This window comes from Chiloscyllium punctatum, chromosome 46, assembly GCF_047496795.1.
Source record: "Chiloscyllium punctatum isolate Juve2018m chromosome 46, sChiPun1.3, whole genome shotgun sequence".
Classification (NCBI taxonomy): Eukaryota; Metazoa; Chordata; class Chondrichthyes; order Orectolobiformes; family Hemiscylliidae; genus Chiloscyllium; species Chiloscyllium punctatum.
In genome coordinates, this window is record NC_092784.1 from 61,623,065 (window position 1) to 61,641,757 (window position 18,693).

An 18,693-nucleotide genomic window follows, 5' to 3' on the forward strand; every position below is an offset into this window, starting at 1 on the left:
ACCAGTATGGATTAAGGATTGGTGAATGGGCAGAAAGGAGTGCGTCAGAATTGGTGGGTCATTATCAGATTGGCACACTGTGACAGTGGGGTACCACAACAATCAGTGCTAATGCTCCAGTTGTTCACAATCTAGATCAGTGGTATGTACACAGGGACTGTTTGGAAGATTTGAGTTTGCAGATAATACAGGGCTTGGTGGGGATGAGAATTGTGAAAAGGATACAAAAGAGCCTTCAAGAGCATTTGAACAAGCTGAAGGTGTGGGCAAGAGCCTCTGAGATGGAAGAAAATATGATTAGTGTGAGGTTGTGTATTATGGCAGATGCAAAGTCTGCCTTGTATGGTGAGCAATGGGAAACTGTTGATGTCTAGTGGAACCTGATGTCGCTGTACATGTGGAATGGAAAGTTGCCATGCAGCTGCAGCAAGCAATTTGGAAGGTGGATAGTCAGTTAGCTTTATCATGAGAGGAAAACGAAAAAAAACCAACAAAATTCAACTGTATAGTTCTAAGGAAGGATTGCTTGCCAGCAAGGGAGTGCAGCAGATGTTCACAAGACTACTTTCTGGATAATGGGTCTGTCCTATGGTGAGATTTTTAAGAATCCAAGGCAGTCTCATAGAAACTGAGAAAATACTTAGAGGGACAGACAGAGTGAATGTTTCCACTGGCCGAGGGGTCTAGAATGAAGGGATACAATCCCAGAATGAAAGGTAAACCATTCAGACTCCAATGAGAAGGAATCTCTCAGTCCGTGTTGAAACTTTGGAATTCTTGACTGGAGGGTTGAGGAGGCTCAGATGTAATTGATAGATTTCTAGTTGCTGGATTAAGAACATGCCTTTTAGTTTATTCAGTGGGGCTTTGTGGTTGAAAAGGTCCCTTGTCTTTAAATCCTTTCATGTGTCGATAGGATTCTTGCTTTCCGATTTTATTGGATGTTAACTCGCCCTTTTTGGGCCTATTTACTAAGGTGGCTTTCTTCTCTGGCACTGCAGAATTGAATAGCTTTTACTATTCTTACTCTGTTCATCTACTCAAGTAATGACTGACCTCTCATTTTCTACTGCATTCCCCTTTCCCTTCTATATCTGTTGTGTCCTAGAATGCTTTGCTTGGGAATCCAGTTTTTCTGCAGAATCTGGTTCGGACCCAGCTGATGCAAAATAAGGAGAACCAGGCATTCCTCAATGTAAGTCTACAACAAGTAGATTATCATGCTAGGGTTTGACTCCATCGTGTTGACAGACAGCACATACTAATCACAATGATACAACTGCATCATTTTTTGTTTTTGGATGAAGTGGACACAGATCAATTGGTTTATTTGTTGCAATAATTAAAGTGAAGGGTGAATATTTCTGTGGTTGGGGAATGGGCCCACTGGTCCTGGGGTCTGCAGTGGGTGTGAGTTACCATATTCCATTATGCACTTAAACACACTCCCCCTTTAACGGGGGAAATGAGATCTTTCCAATGTTGATTCGCAGTTGCATGATTTACATATTGTCTTTCATAATTTTTTAAAAGACGCAATTTATTAGGGTCTTTCACCTGGTTCTATTGCATTATAACAAGTGCCTGGCAAATGAATTAATTTGATTTCTGCCTCTCATTTTGAATTTTGCTCTGCTTTTATCTGTTCCTCCCTGCACTTGGATCGATTGATCCTGTTTCATGTTGTGGAGCAGTTTGTTCACACACAACAAGGACCTTCAGGCTCTGGATCAAAGGTTACCTCAATCATGTAAAACTGATGTTTTGTGAAGTGTGGCCTTTCCTGCAAGGGTCTAGTGATGTTATTGTACCCACTGCCATGTTTTACACAGACAACCGTCAAGTTCTCTGCGTTCTCAAAAATTCTGATCCTCTGGAGCTTTACCCTACTTTGCCACAACTCACTTCAGTTTCCCAACACCAAATTTGTTCCATCCCCAATAGAGCTGTGTTGGAACCAGTGCTCCTTATCACAATGGTGGTGTTTTACAAATTAAACTCCTCTGTCGTTTTTCCTTTTGCTTATCCATGCATTTTAATACCTTGTACACTTGGGTCTTTGTTAATATCCATCACACCACCAGCTTTGTAGAAGTGGAATTCAGTTTGAAAAATGTGGTACAAATCAAAAGAATGGCAGATGCGGTAACTCAGAGACAAAACCAGAAATTGCTGGAAAAGCTCAGCTTATATGGCAGCAACAATGGAGACAGATCAGAATTAAAGTTTCACGGTTGGGTCACTCAACCCAAAACTTTAATTCTGACCTCTCTCCACAGATGCTGCCACATCTGCTGAGCTTTTCCGGCAACTTCTGGTTCTGTTTCTGTTGTTCAAAAAGTGAGCTGTTAACAGTGAAGCTTCCATCTGGTACAATGAACTGTAAATCAGTAGCTACTTACATATTGCTCTGATTTCAGTTCACATTCTGAGGATATGACCTAGTGTCTATATCCAGAGCTAAATCTCTCTCAGTGAACAGACAATGTGAAGGGATTCTCACAGTAATGACCATGTGAACAGCCTAATCAGGCATTTTACTATTAATGTAATTTCAACAAGTGGGGATGTTGGGCGAAGAAACCTTTGCTCTCACATAAAGTAAATGTTTGGAGCAGCAGTTAATATAATGGTCAAAAAAATGAAGACCTTTTGCTGGAGGTGGAAGGGAAGGCAGATTTGAGGTTACAAGAAAAGGGTTTGATATGTTAGATGTACGAAGTAAAAACAATGACTGCAGATGCTGGAAACCAGATTCTGGATTAGCGGTGCTGGAAGAGCACAGCAGTTCAGGCAGCGTCCAAGGGGCTTCGAAATCGATGTTTCAGGCAAAAGCCCTTCATCAGGATAATGCCTGAACTGCTGTGCTCTTCCAGCACCACTAATCCAGAATATGTTAGATGTATGTTAGGCCTATTCCTTGGATAGTAAAATGCAGCTATGCAGAGGGACCTGGGTGTCCTTGTGCATGAATCACAGAAGGTTGGTCAGCAGGTAATTAGGAAGGCAAATGGAATGTTATCCTTCATTGCTAAAGGGTTTGAGTTTAAAAGCAGGGAGGTTATGTTGCAACTGTACAGGGTGCTGGTGAGGCCACACCTGGAGTACTGTGTGCAGTTTTGGTCTCATTTGAGAAAGGATGGACTGGCACCGGAGGGGGTGCAGAGGAAGTTCACTCGGTTGGTTCCGGAGTTGAGGGGGTTGGTTTATGAGGAGAGACTGAGCAGACTGGGATTGTATTCGTTGGAATTTGGAAGAATGAGGGGGGAGTTTATCGAAACCTGAAATTATGAAGGGAATGGCTAAGATAGAAGTAGAGAGGATCTTTCCACTGGCAGGTGTAACTAGGGCAAAAGGGCAAAACCTCAAAATTAGGAGGGAGCAAATCTAGGACTGAATTAGGGAGGAACTTCTTCACCCAGAGGGTTGTGAAGCTGTGGAATTCCCTGCCCAGTGAAGTAGTTGAGGCTTCCTCAGTAAATGTTTTTAGAGCTAAGATCGATAACGTTTCAAACAATAAAGGAATGAAGGGTTATGGTGAGAGTAGGTGGAGCTGAGGCTGTGAAAGGATCAGCCGTGATCTTATTGAATGGCAGAGCAGGCTGGAAGGGCCAGGCACTCGGCTCCTGCTCTTCATTCTTAGCTTCTTATGCACGAAATGAGGAGATTGCTGGCTTATATATTTGCATTGTATTCAGTAATTAACATGGCAGTCTGAATCCCTCTGCCTTCAATATCCTGGTACCCAACATTTAATTGAGTAATTCACGTCAAGATATAACCCCAGCATTGTCTGTATGTATTTTCAGAAACCTGGCATTCTGGGTGAATCTCCTCTTGCAGCTTTGCAACCAAACCCGGTTGGACTCGGAGCCCCTCCACAGCGGGGAAAGGGACTTCTCGGGGAATCACCCACAGGTATGTATAAATCACATGCAGGAGCCTCTCCCCTTACTCCCATAGTGCACTTACAGACCCCTTTCTTAGCTGTTGTCATCTAAATCATGTTCTGGACAAATCCAAAGTGGATGTTTAAATAAACTCTCCCTCCCCTCTACCCCCTCTCCCCCTCCTCCTCCTCTGTGTCTGAACTGACCAGTGGCTGCTACTAATGCAGTAAATGAGAAAGTCTGAAATTGAGATCCTGATTTGGTGAGTTCAATTCAACTAATATGGCTAGTCCAAAGGGCCCAGTGTCTGGTTGTCTGTCTCCGAGTGGTCACTCTGGTTATTGGAGATGTTCCAGTGGGGCTCTCCTTGCCTTGCTGAGCAATAACATTGTGTTGTTATCGCCTGCAGCAGTGCAGGAAGGGGAGCCTCTGCTGTGACCCTGCCAAGCCAGGCTAAGTGCAGCTCTCCAAACAAGAAGCAAGGAGATGTCAGGCCCTGAGGCCATGGACCAGTCTGAATGGGAGAAAAGATATAGAGGACTTCATCAGCTTCAGAGGATTGGCTGGCAACATGGAGCTTGTGAGCTCATTTCGGGGAAGATAATTTGGCTCAGAGGTTTCCATTCAGCTTGACTTTAATTAACCGATCTTCTCAATGTGAGCATTTGTGCCACTTACAGGACTGAATTCTGAGAGAGCACAAGCACGGATGAAGCTGCCTATGGTGCCAATGGGGACAATGCAATCGCAGCAGTATCTTGGACAAATGCCAGCAGACATGCAGGGAATGCTGGAGAATCCATCCCATTCCCGACAAGTTGCCTCTCCTCCAGTCACTCCAGCTCCTTTGCAAGGAATCCCTACGTCCATCCTGGGCTCTGTGCTCAGTGACCTGAAGAAACAGAGGAAACAAAACATGGTGCAGTTGGAGACTGGCTCAGCCACGTCAGGGGTAAGAAGCTTGAAATGCCTTTGAAGGATTGCAGTGGGTTTTCTGTATCCTTTTGTAGCTAATTGTTTCGTTTGTTTGTGTGTGTTATTTAAAAATACTTTTGCAAGGTCAGGAGTGAGTGAATCATTGAATCACTACAGCATGGAACAGATCATTCTCTATAGCTAACTTAGCTTAGCCTGCACATCCCTGTACACACTGGGCATTAGAAATGGCCAATCCACCCTAACCTGCACATCTTAGGACTGTGGGAGGAAGACATGGAGAGGCTGTGCAAACTCCACACAGACAGATAGTTGCTGAAGGTGGAATCGACCCAGGATCCCTGGTGCTATCAGGCAGCAGTGCTAACCACTGAGCCACCATGTCACCCTAAAGTCAAGATTGAATAAATATTTTGAGTACTTTTCTTTCAATAAAGCATACAAGAAATTGTTGTTGAGCATTGTATTTGTTAAAGATAAAGGTAACAGAAAATGGGGAAATGAAGTGGAAGGGGAGAGTTTGGATTGAGAGTATTGACTGGGATCCCAGCAATTTAAAACTATGCTCCTTCTGTCATCTCCTTCTGTTTATTTTTCATTGCCTTAAACGATCAAGGTCAAGTTAGGTTTGTCTTCCAGTGTTCTGTTCACAGTGCACCATTGGAAACTCTGCTTGATTGGAGCATCAATATTCAAAGTTGCACATAAACAAGTAAGAGATTGCAAAGGGAGTGTCTGTGGTTCGATAGCACTGATCTCCAGATTGAACATTGCTTACTTGGCAACTTTCATTCTTAATAAAGTTTGAGAAAAGAGTCTTGCTCTGAAATACAACGTGTGACATTATAACTTATCAAACAATGCTTGGACTAATAAATTGAATCATGACAACACTGAACCTGAGTGAACTTGTCCACCAAGCCACCTACACACTGTCAATTACAGAATTTGTTTCTGGGCAGCAGTGAGCTTCTGTCCGTTTGTATGCTGAAGCCTCTGGTTATGTAGTTCACCAGGCTCCCTTTGTCTCATAAGCACAGGCACGAACTGTTTGAGATCAATGGAGAAATGTTGACTTCTCTAGTAGGAGGATGTAACTGTAACACTATTGGCCTGATGTGGGTGTGTTCCCTCTTCCTGTAAGTGTCTCCTCAATGTTTTCAGCAATCGGCATGGTGTGTGGTGGACAGTTAGCAGGACTGTATCCATTTAACAGCTCCGGTTAATGTGAAGTAGACTGTGCTGACCAGCTCAGTGGTAATTAAGAGAATTTACAACATTCTGGAAATATCTAAAATGAAGAGTGTCACTCCTCCTGATCTCTCCCATTAGACAGTACAGCACCCTGGTGGGGTCAGATAAAATGCTACTCTTATTGATGGAGAACAGATTTGTGTGTCAGGCAGTGCGTTAAAAGGCGGTTTTGGAGTACCCCATGGAATTGGGACAATGCGGAAAGTTCATGGTGAGAACAGTAAGGGCAGTCTGCCCTGTAAATAATGCACTGCCACATTTTATGTTGCAGCCATCTCTCTTAGGGGAACCACCAAAAGATTTCAGGGTGCCTCAGAATCCATATCTCAATCTGCGAAGTGTCTTCCCTACTAACGCTTCAGGTAAGGAGTGGTCTGGAGCTTGCAGTTGAAGATTAAAGATAAGTGGGTGACATAATCATTGGTATTGTGTATTTGTTCACCTGTAGAATGCCAGAATCATTATGCAGTGATGAATTGTATTTATTTTGGGTTTAAACTGCCCTGCCCCCACACTCTCTCCCAGTTCAGCGGGTGATTTCTGACCCCAGTCTTAGCCGATGTTTATCCTCATCGCTGCTGTGCAGCAAGACCAAAAGATCCGAATTGGTGTTTGATCTCCCTCTTGGTCCTCACCTGAGCTCTGCCTCTGAAGGAGGAACAAGGGGAACAAGTTGGTGAATTGTCCAGACTCCCTTTTCATGCCCTGACCAATTTCCAGCCTGTTCTTTTCACAGCAGCACCAACCTCCCGAGACACTCTGTTCACATTATACAGAGAAGCTTCACTTCTCCCGCAGAGATGGGAATGGAGCTGCTTGGTGTGAAGAACTGTGGGTTAGAAGAATTCAAACCAAAACAAAATACACATTGAGTAATACTGCTGCCTGTTATCATTGTCACTTCCTGCACTGTTTGTCTCTGGGATTTGAATACCTGTTTAGTATTTACAAACTGTGCATAGAAACAGTGGGAATGACATTAGTGTACTTTGTGATGCAGTGTGTATTTACGTATCAAAGAGTTGTGCACTCTGCCCATGAGTTTCCTTTCATCATTATTTTTGCAAGTTTGTACTCTGCTTTTTCTGTTTTGATCCTGTTAATTAGAAATAATATGACATTTAATGTCAGGGACTGACTAAAAGACAAGCAGTATTAAAAATAAGTTTCTAAATATATCGAACCTAAATATATTGTTCCTGAATGAGTCTGTATGGTGAGCGCACAGTTTTGGGCTCTCGGCTAATAAACTTGGAAAAGCCAACACGTAGTCTACTTAGAGAGCAGTGACTGTCTCATGGGGTGGTATCATTCTAGCATTTGTGTGTTTTTTGCTTTCTCGCACTCTCCATCTCTCTCTCTCGCACACGACACTCCATCCACCCCCCCCACCAAAAAACCGATGGTAGTTATGTGTCTCAAGGAGAATGAGCAGTTCTTGTTTTTGTTAAACAAGAACATAGAGCAGTACAGCATAGGAACAGGCTGTTTATCCCACCACGATGCCATTCTAAACTAGTCCCACCTGCCTGGTTTGTTTCTCTCTATTCCCTGTTTACTCATGTCTGTCTAAATGCCTCTTTAACATTGCTATCATATCTGCTTTGACCGCCTCTCCTGGTAACATATTCCAGATGACTACCACCCTCTGTACAAAGCTTGCCTCACATATCTCTTTTAAACTTTTCCCCTCTCATCTTAAAGCTATGCCACCTATGATTTGGCATTCCACCCTGGGGAAAATCCTCTCTGTACTCTTTCCAGGTTCTCATAATTTAATTTACATCTGTCAGGTTACCACTTGGCCCTATGGCAACAACAATTGAAGTTTATACGTGGTGCCTTAAGTATCCATGTCAGAGCTTTTAACACAGTGACAACGCACAGCATTCTCGGGCTGTGCAGTGTGATTGCTGTTCTCGGGCTGTGCAGTGTGATTGCTGTTCTCGGGCTGTGCAGTGTGATTGCTGTTCTCGGGCTGTGCAGTGTGATTGCTGTTCTCGGGCTGTGCAGTGTGATTGCTGTTCTCGGGCTGTGCAGTGTGATTGCTGTTCTCGGGCTGTGCAGTGTGATTGCTGTTCTCGGGCTGTGCAGTGTGATTGCTGTTCTCGGGCTGTGCAGTGTGATTGCTGTTCTCGGGCTGTGCAGTGTGATTGCTGTTCTCGGGCTGTGCAGTGTGATTGCTGTTCTCGGGCTGTGCAGTGTGATTGCTGTTCTCGGGCTGTGCAGTGTGATTGCTGTTCTCGGGCTGTGCAGTGTGATTGCTGTTCTCGGGCTGTGCAGTGTGATTGCTGTTCTCGGGCTGTGCAGTGTGATTGCTGTTCTCGGGCTGTGCAGTGTGATTGCTGTTCTCGGGCTGTGCAGTGTGATTGCTGTTCTCGGGCTGTGCAGTGTGATTGCTGTTCTCGGGCTGTGCAGTGTGATTAATGCTTTTCTGTCTGACAGGCAATACTAACAACTCAATGTCCTATGGCCATGGTACTGGTCTCCTGGGAAACTACCCCAGCTCTGGCTCCAGAAGTCACCTGGGATCCAGCATCAGTGACTATCCAGAGTCTGGAAGCAGCCAGCTGAGTTATGGGAGTTATGAAAGCTATGATAATTACAGCCACTCTTACAGAGACTATGAGCAGGTACGTTTGGATATATTGTCTGTGAGCAGATAGGAACTGCAGAATGGGTTCAATACTGTAGATAGCCCTCCTGCCAAATTCCTTTCACCATAACATTGGAAATTAATGGTAGTCTTTGTAGCAGATAAACGCTTGTTGCAGTGTCTGCCAGCAATCATTCCTATTCCATCTTGTTTCCTGCAAGACTCCACAGAGGAGTCTGCTTATTTTGTGCTATTTCTGATAAACTGCCTGGAAGGGCAGGAGAGGGAGGAAGTGCCAATCTTTAATACAAAGTACATGTACCTGAATGAGAACGAAGCCTAACATAAAAGGTTATAGCCCAGACGCTGAAAAGTGAGATCCGTTTCGATCGTCCGGCACAGACTTGATGGACCAAAGGACCCCCTCTATGCTGTACCACACAATTACTCTGAAGGCTAATCAGATCATATTAGATTGCAAGGCACGGAGTGTAATGGGGAAATTGGTCACCTCTATTCTACTAATATTGTAGAAAAGGCCATGTCTTTGCATGAAAATAAAATTGGAATTAACTAACTCCTTACCAAAATGTATATTGTCGGAGGGTTTTCTGATGTGTTGGACTATCTCTGAAGGTAAACCATTGTCAGTGTCTGCTACTTTCAGTAGATGGAAGTGATTCTGTAGCACTATTTGAATGAAAACAGGCAAGTTCCTGTGTAGCTAATAATTATCCCTCCTATTGTATGGGACAGGTGAACTGCTTATTTTTTTCTCTACTGTTTGTGAGATCTAACTGCATATTTTCTGGTGCTTGCTGTACAGAGCTGAAACATCCAGGGTTTGACCGGTACTCCATATTACAGTCCATTTAGGTTGTACTGGGTGTTGGTTGGGTCGGGTTGGCTTGAGCACTGTCTTTAATCCATGTCCATTACTGACCTTTATGATGGAGACTCTGAAAGAAGCAGACCGACCCAGACCTCAGCTAAAGATCAGTTGCCTCTGAAAGGACAAGAGAAAACTGACATTACATTTATAAGTTAATATTCTAATTTTATTTCATCAGGAAAGTGAAATGGAGCGCTACCCACTATCACGTAATCCTGGGCTTAGAGGGTACAGTCGTGACAGAAACGAGGTAAATCTTATCAAAGAAATGGAAGATTAGAAGTTGTTGGTGGAGGTAGCTATATGGTTTGGGACTGTAGGTTCTCTGCATAGGATCCAGCCTAGAGTGTCTTCTTACTCCGTCTCCAGACTCCAGTTCCCTCTCTTCCACAGAGGCTGTAGGTAGGTATCTATTGTTGATCTTAATACACTGGATTTGGGAGGGTCAATATCAGCTGGGGCTCATGCTCATCAGCCTTCTGCCTAAGGGGGGACTGGGCTTCACTTGGGGAATGCTGTGAAGGTTAAACAGCTGTCACGTTCCTTTTGGGAATTTCTTCTATAAGGGTGACCAGCAGGTAACTGGGAGGTCATGGCAAAGCAAGACCATAACAGAGATTTATTTTGATGGTGAAGTGAAGGTGCTAATTGAGGTTTGTCCCTGCCTAGGAAAGGGAGATGGAGCGATACCCGATGTCCCGTGATCCTGGCTATGGAGGAATGGGGGGCTACGGCCATGATCAAAGTGAGGTAGGTTTCACAAAACAAGTACACGACTGGAATAGCATGTACTGACTGATCTGTAACAGGCTCTTGGCTGGGAGCTAGGCCTGACCACATTCAGCTACACACCATTCTGGCTGTGAAGTAGATACAGTCAGAATGGAACCATTCAGTGGTACTGCCTGTGAGTCTGTCAAACGACTGGTGTTCCCAGCGATGCCCAGCCTGCACTCCGTTTGCTGATCTCTGCAAACCCACTGTCAACCTCCATTCACTGAGCCTGGAAGAATGAACGGTAGCACAGGGTGATCGCTGTTCACTGGCAACTGCTGTAAAACTGCACCTTTCAGTCCCACGGCCTGTCTATACTTGGTTTCTGAAATGACCCAAGTACAACAATGATGGTCCCAAAGTGAAATCTGTCGCAGGGTGCCCCAGTCTCGCGCTGATTGATGCCTTTTACAGTAGAAGGTTGACAGCATAGAAAGAGACCACTTAGCCCATTGTGTTCACACCAGCGGAACACTTCGAGAAAAATCTAAACTGACTCAGGGATTTATTTTGTCAGGAAAGGGAGCTGGACCAATACCCACTACTACATGACCCTGGACTTGGAGGATACGCAGCTGACAGAGATGAGGTAACAATTCGAATGAAGAACCTTTTTTGAGCTATCCACTGAGACGGGAGTTGCTAATTATTAAAACCTCAAGCTTCTGCATCTAGCACAGAGCATGTAGAGCTATTCATGAGGTAGCAGAATTCAGACCAGCAGCTGCTTCTCATAGACATATACAAACATGCTCCAGCCTGCAGTTTGAACTTTGAGTTTGCTTAGCATACAGAGCTAGTGTTTGAGATTCTCCAAATGGTCTTCATTCTCCAGCCAGAGATGGATTTCGGTGAATCGAAGCATTTTGACTCTGGTTTCTCTCTGGAGCCTGTTTGTTGACTCACATTCTGATCATGTTTGGCTGGAGTCAAGTCTGTGGCCAAAATAATTTGCCAGTATCAACCATTCAGGCTTATGTACAAGTAACCAACTGGGTGAGGTATGAATTGATGACGTGGGCTGGTAAAATTCAATCTGCTCCCAGTTTCTCAAAGGTCAGACGAAAGTGAAGTAAAATTGCACCACCTGAGTTTATTGGGTGGTCTCCTGGTCTGGAGTTCTCTTAAGTCTTGTTTATTTGGATGTGGTTGTGAATTGATGAACTTGATTTTCCGTGTAGGATTAATGTTCCTTTTTCCTGTTTAAGCGATCAAATCCATGTGGGTACAATGATTTGGAACCTGCTGCACCTTCAATGTACTCCAGTTCTCCCACTTCCTATTTCACGAGTGGTGTCCGAGCGGGACTACGACAGAGCTACTCCACCAAGGTATTGCACTCATTATCACAGAGTACATTGTGATGTTTATTCATTAACACGTGACTGAGGCTCATTTTCAACCAGGGCTACCCAGAAGCTTGTTTCAACTTGGACAGATCAGATCTTTTTAATAATCCCTCATCTTCCAGATTTGGTATATTTTTTTCCTCATTAGTCTGTGCTTCGATGGCTGACTACAGCCAAGGCTGTATGTTTGGGCTACGTGAGGAGCTATGGTGGTTAAGTCATGCTCCTAATGCCCTGTTCCTTGCCCTTCATAGAAGTTGTATCTCTGAACACTGACAGAAATGTCAGAGATGGATCTCCACTCCTCAGCTAATGTGTAATGAGATGTGTTTGTGGTACATGAAACCACAACTCGGCAAGTGAAATGAGAGTCTGTCCACTCTTGTTCAAGAGACCTGGTCAAGGCTGGTCCCCTCCGTCCCCTCCTGTTTCTCTGGCACCACATGTTGGGGTAGAATCAATTCCAACACCAGACCGTGTTTTTGAGCTGCTGTAACCATTCTCACATATCTTTGCTTTGTGCTCAATGAGTTACTTGGTAGAGAAGTGACTCTCTGACAAATATGACAGGCAATTTCACTGACATTGGTATGAAGGAGCAGCTCTTTGGGAATATTAGTCAGATCACCATGAAATCCTCTTCCTCTCCGACTTGGCCACACTTCAGGGGAGCGAGGCCTTTGAGTAAAGTCCCTGAAGGGCGGCTCAATATGTCCTTGCTATTTTGCTGCAATTGGGTTGGAAGACCCATATTTTCAACTGGAAATGACTTTGTGCCATTTGGTACTAACAACTGAACTGACTCGCCAGTTAACAAGGGAAATTGCACTTCAGAAAGTTTCACATTGACTTCCCTGATTAAGGCTTCTGTATAACAAACAACTTCAGATGACAGCTGAAATTCGGCTCCCCATTAGCTACCTTGTGTGTTGACTGGGCACAATCTGAGTGTTTTCGATTGATGTCACTAACAGGTTACCAGCCGACTGGAATCTGACAGCTCACAGGTTCAGCAACACGAACCCGGTCCTGGATTGTGTCAGGGCAGTGGAATAGACCAGGAAATTTGAGGAGTTGCTGCGAACACCCTTCTCGGCACAATCCTGAATAATAGCTAATCTGGCAAAGATTTTCCTGTTCTTTTTCCACCAATCTAACAGTTATCTCTCTCTCTCCAAGAGGGAAGTTGTAATTCTGCCCAAGGGAATGTCTATTTCTCTGCTGGTGCCTTTTTTGCTGCCTGACTACATGCAGGGTCAGTGCATAGTTGTGGGGGGTTGGGGGGCAATTCAGGTATTCATTCTTTTTGTGGACAGAATGAGAGGATCTAACACTGCCAAAGCTAGGAATGTGACTGTGACGTGCTGTGTTGCAGATGAATCCGATGCTGAATTCTGGGGCAGGCCTCCTGGGAGCTCGACCTGCTAACTCTCCACCAGGCTGTATGCTGAAGGTAATTGTCTGATAACATTCGCTTTCTGTCTTTCACAGGTTTGTGTTCTGCCTGTGACCATCATGACTGTTCCTCTGGTATTGGGATTAACAGAGCACAGTCCAATAGACTGTAACTTTGAAATTGTTAGGGTCCTGACTGAATGTCAGAGTCATAGAGAAGTACAGCACGGAAACAGACCCTTCGGTCCGACTTGTCCACGCCGACCAGATATCCTAACTTAATCTAGCCTCATTTGCAAGCACTTGGTCCATATTCCTATTCATATTGCTTTAATTTGATATGTGGCCTTCCCTTTGCTTGCCCCAGTTTCTATCAGGATTTCAAATCATATGCTCAGTTAATAGTCAATTAAAGGTTGTTTTACAAGGTTTGAACCCATGGGTAGAATTAAAGCCATGTTTCTCATGAGATGACAGGTGAAAGTCCGCCAGAAAGTGGGAAGTCCACCAGGAATGCCTTTCACCAGACACTATTGCGCAGGAGTCCCGCAATGTTGGTCGTCATGATTTGATCAGGGGTGATGGGAATTTTATGGCAAGGTTTTTTTTGTTTTCAGGATACAAAGATTCTTAATGACAAGCAAACTACTTAACTTCAGTCATTTGGTCATGGTCCCAACGATGTTAGCTGGCCTTGTCTGTGAGGGCTGAGAAAGGAACAAACCTGAGCTGATCCTGTGCACATGTTCATGAACCAAGAAGCTAATGGTGTTGCAGCATTGAGTGCCATCCCACTTTCTGGCTGACTCTATTCAGTCAGCTCATGGGAACATGACTGAAATTTTTAATTCCACATATGGATTCAAATCTCGGAAAACAGCCTTTAATTGAAGTCTAAGTGAGAGGGGACACTGGGTCACTCACTGACACTGAAAGCAAGTGGGAAAAGACTCCAATTATACCCTACAAACTAAACACTGTTCCTTCGGTCTACCAGAATTCGAGAAAACACTAGAAAGCCTCTAGATATAAATCATTACTGATAGTTATAATTTCTGTTCTTTGGATCCAGTCTTTGTCTCCCAACAGCAGAGGCCCATTGGATCTCTTCACAATGGTGTCCCTTGCTTTTGTGCTATTCCACTGAAGCCTGTGTTGGAGTGGCTGAAGGTTTGGGTCAGTTTGGTTGAAAACCAGACTTCAAGTGAATGTGATTTTCTCTCTCTCTCTCTTTGTTGTAGACACCACTCGCTGGTCACAAGCGAGGTGCGTCTCACCTGATCCCATCGCCTGAGCCCAGCCCAGAGGGAGGCTACATTGGTCAGCACTCCCAAGGCCTGGGTGGCCACTACGCTGACTCTTACCTCAAGAGGAAGAGGATATTTTAACTGGGGACCTGGTGTTGCCATCTAGAACGACATGGTTATTTTTCACTGAAGGGTGTATATCTTGTACAGATGTTTTTAATCTCTGTGTCAAAACACTTCAGTCTTTGTTTTTAGGAGAAGGGTGAAACTTCTATCTGGGAATTTGGAGGATGCAGAAGGCTGGAACCTGACAAACTGACTGAAACATGGCCCTGTGGCATCTTTGCATGTCAGCCACAAAAATCGCCGAATATTCGCTTCAAACTCTAGTTATCGGGAGAGATGAATACATGATGAGGTGGAATTCACCTTATCCACTTTATCCCTCCAATCTCACTGTTACTGACTGCAGTCTGGGACCAGCAAGTGTCAATAGTGGATGCTCTACTGAAGCACACTTTCTTCATAACTCAATGAATATTAGCCTTCAGTCCACTGCAAATTTAAACACGTGTGAAGTTGGCTGCAAATATTCTCCCAATAATAAGCTGCATTTATAGAGGACTCGGCACTTCCTCAGAGCCACACTCTGAAGATGAGCCCTTGTTTTTGATGTTCCAGCAAAGTGTGCATTCAGTTCATCAACTTTCAAAGCAGGTATTCTACCTCAAAGGCTGACACCGTGAAGTGTTGTTTCTGTCTGGTGATTCACTTTGCTTTTGTGTCATGTGCTCCAAACATGTACTCAAGTGTTGGAATGAATGCAGTGAGATATTTTCCTTTAGTTTAATCACACTGCACCGTATCCCATACCCTCAATGTTTGAGTTTCATTGTGCAGCCCAACTGGTTTGGTTTTCAGTCCTTCTGCATACCTCTCAAATTTGTCGGTTTGTTTTTTAATTGTACTTCCTTAATCTTTCCTTTCATTCTGTGAACAATTTTTGCCTTTGATTTAGAAATGCCAGGTTTTTTTAGATCTGCAATTTTTAGTGAATTATTTGCAGAAAATGGGTTATGTGCTTGTCCCTTTTTTTTCCGTTTCTTTTGAAACAAAATTTAAAGTAGTTTGGGTAACAAATTTTGTTCTTCCTGTTTCATTTGGCATGTGTTTGTTTCTACTTTAGTGACAACTTTGTTCTGCAAAATCTTTACACGTTGAATTCCTGATGTCTGTTAACCTGTGGAACTTTTATACCAGCCAAGTTTCCACTAAGCTTAGACAGAGAGCCTGAACCAACAAGTATGGGGCCCTAATCATAAAATAAATCAAATGTCAATGTAAGGAATGGTAGCAGACATTGTGGACACTAGCTTCTGTCGCAATGCTGTTTGCATTTAAAGCTACAGGAAGTTTTGTAAGTCTCTTCCAGTTGCCTTACAGTCCATCAACACCTGCACTGCTTGTGCTTTCCCAGTAAATATACTTGTTTTGCCTCAATATTTGAAGTGGGCGGAGGAATTTCTCCTTAGCTTTACCACACCTCTGATGGTTGGTTCCTGTATTAGAGACTTGAGCTGAAGGAAACTATTCTCCTGGAGCGTTGGTCTAATTTGTACAATTTCAAAGCAAACCCCTGTTTTTTACTTTGAAGATTAAAGGGGGAGAGAACAGGGACAGGCTGCAGGAACGAGATGGTGAACACCATCTCTGGACCTCCATTCTTATTTCTCTGTTCCCCTTCCAGCCACCAGAGGCAGGCAAAGATGATGAAAATGCTTGGAAAGCAGGACATTCTGGGAAAGGTTGGGATATTAGAGAGAGAAAAAAGGACAGGCCCATTTTTTTTTTAAATGTCCAGTTAATCTACATTCTCAAACTATATCAGAGAAAAAAAACAACTTGCACTGTGAGGAAATGGAGGTCTGAAGCATCGACAGCCTTAGTTTCCGTTCTGCCCAGTCTCACTACAATCCTCTGTGCTTTGTCTGTACTCTAATCTTGTTAGAGTGGACTTTGGACAATTATGATGGGCAAAAGGTCTCGCATCTGACCAGGTGAATAGCAACTAAAACACCGCCATCATTCCAAGGCATTGTTTTCACCTGCTGTGGGGACTGGGGAGTTCATGTCAAACGTGGTTGCATTGATGTGGGTGACTCTCTGGGATTGCCTGTCTGAGAGTGGCCAAATATGGGGGAAATTCCAAACCCAAGCTGAACTGGACCCTGCCCGACCCCCTTCTCCATGTTTCAGGCTGAGAAACCGAATAGCAATGAACAATTTGAGCCTTATTCTCTGCCCTCTTGACAATGGTCAATTGTAGACATGATCTGCTAATTCAGAAGACTGGAGATTGACTGGGTCTCCCACGCTGTGATTAACCTGCTTGGTTCCTCTTAAATAAAAATTGTGAAAGTGACTGGTGTGTGAGCCAGTGTCGGGTTCAATTGGTTAGCCTCAGCTAGGAAGTGAAAGAGTTGGTTGGCAGTGACCTCTACTAAAGTGTGTCTGTAAGTGACTGGGTTCAGCTGCACTTAATGTTACAGGAACACTGCTAACACTGATCATGGGATACCTGGAGATTTCTGTACATCTAATGGTTATTTCCACGTCTCCTGGCCTGTGTCACTGCAAACAAGGAAGAGCACAGAACGTGCAGATGGTCTGAAATACTTGCTGGCCATCCATTTACTCTCTCCCACAGTGAGTCCTGTCTTCAGCCTGCACTATCACAGGAACAGACATCGGCTATTCAATCTGTCCACCATGTGCTGGTGCAGGATAGCCTTCATGTTTCTCAGTTATCCACTTGCAGTGCTCTGGAGGCCAGTCACTCGGGCTCATCTGTTCTGTAGGTGCCTTGAGTCTCTCTCAGACCAGCTGATTGTGTGGGATGAAAGGTGACAGAAGGGTCTTCATCATTTGGATACCGTTCAGCTGCATTACTGAGCAGGAACTGATTGCAATTTCATGTTTGGAGAGTCCTATCTACATCTCTATTAAAATTGGAAATTGCTCTTAATTCTGTCTGTCTGTTTTAAACTTTGTTAAAACATTATGCTTATTCACTGCCATTATCCACTTAGCTGAATTCTTAGTGTTTGGATTTCCAAGTATTCACGGCAGTAATGGGCCCCTTTAATCTGATACCATGTTTTGTGGGACTAGAGCAAAAACAGTTTGTCCCTCCACCCTAAATTGTAAGAGATTAAAGGAAAAGGTGGGTCTCCGCTGGGTGCTCTGGTTTCCTCTTGCAGTCCAAAGATGTGCAAATTAGGTGGATTGGCCATGCTGAATTGCCTAGTGTCCAGGATGTGCATGCTAGGTAGATTTAACCATGGGAACTGCATGATAATAGGGATGGGAGGGAGTGGGTTTTGGGTGTGGGCATCACTAACTCAGCCAGCATTTAATGCCCAGCTCTCATTCCACCTTGTCGAACTACTGCGGTCAATATAATGTGGATACACAGTGCAGAGAGAGTTGCACAACTTTCCCAGTCACAGTCGAGAAGCAACACCATAATTCTGAGTCAGGGTGGTGTGTGACTTGGAGGTGGACTGCCCCTGACCTTCTGGAATGCTGGGGCTGGAGTTGGCGATTGGATGTGGTTCCTGCTCCTGATGTTTATACAGTTACATGGTGTCGGTGTACCTGTGATGCTCTGCAATTATGCTGCCTGTTCATATTCAAATGCTGCTACCACATGAACATGTTCATAGGTGACAGTAATCAATAACTCCATAATTCTTCTGACCTTCAGACAGACTGTTGTGGAGCTCCCTCTCACCTTGTGTTAAATTAATTTCATGAAATAGCATCTTAAAGATTTGCTCACAGTTTTGATAAACTCTAGCAATGGGCTGTAGCAGTACATACATAGTCATATGTATTCTCTCACCCACTTCCAGGATTCCTGTGCAAATATTCTTTTGATGGCAGGGTCTCTGCAAATATTAACACATTACTTTTGAATAGTTAGAGGACTGGGAGCACTCAACAAACTAATTTACAAACAGCAAGTAAGAGGCAATTTGAGAATTAAATAAGTAACAAAGCACAGTTCGAGTTTTCAAAACTGGGTAAAGAATCCCAGATGTTCGGATGGGCCATGGTCCAATTGAATGGTGGAACAGAACCGAAAGTGAAGTTAACATGGGAACCAGCAACTGAGGAAAGCAGAACAAGGCTCCTGAGCCAGAGTTCGTCGGTTCCAACCGTTTTTCTTTTCTCGCTTATTTTTCTTTCATTTAGTTTTTTTTCCTCGCCCTCTGGAGGGAGTGCAGTCGCAGAGGTAGTGACTGGAGCCCAGAGCAGTGAGCCACCGGGCGGTTGGTGTACCCCAGCAGAAGTCTGG

At 44.1% G+C, this 18,693-nt stretch overlaps 1 protein-coding gene across 2 annotated transcripts in view; it reads left to right on the forward strand.

The window, feature by feature from the left end:
- Positions 1-17,358, forward strand: part of raver1 (ribonucleoprotein, PTB-binding 1) — a 36,525-nt gene extending 19,167 nt beyond the window's left edge. The window contains exons 7-16 of one of the 2 annotated variants that reach the window (XM_072564429.1): positions 3,810-3,918; positions 4,571-4,842; positions 6,352-6,442; positions 8,526-8,713; positions 9,747-9,818; positions 10,238-10,318; positions 10,860-10,931; positions 11,551-11,673; positions 13,067-13,144; positions 14,328-17,358. In XM_072564429.1, the coding sequence (XP_072420530.1) occupies positions 3,810-3,918; positions 4,571-4,842; positions 6,352-6,442; positions 8,526-8,713; positions 9,747-9,818; positions 10,238-10,318; positions 10,860-10,931; positions 11,551-11,673; positions 13,067-13,144; positions 14,328-14,474 (1,233 nt within the window). In that variant the 3' untranslated portion in view covers positions 14,475-17,358. The remainder of the gene's footprint in view (positions 1-3,809; positions 3,919-4,570; positions 4,843-6,351; positions 6,443-8,525; positions 8,714-9,746; positions 9,819-10,237; positions 10,319-10,859; positions 10,932-11,550; positions 11,674-13,066; positions 13,145-14,327) is intronic. The other variant, XM_072564430.1, reaches the window with a different exon arrangement.
- The last annotated feature ends 1,335 nt before the right edge of the window (positions 17,359-18,693 follow it).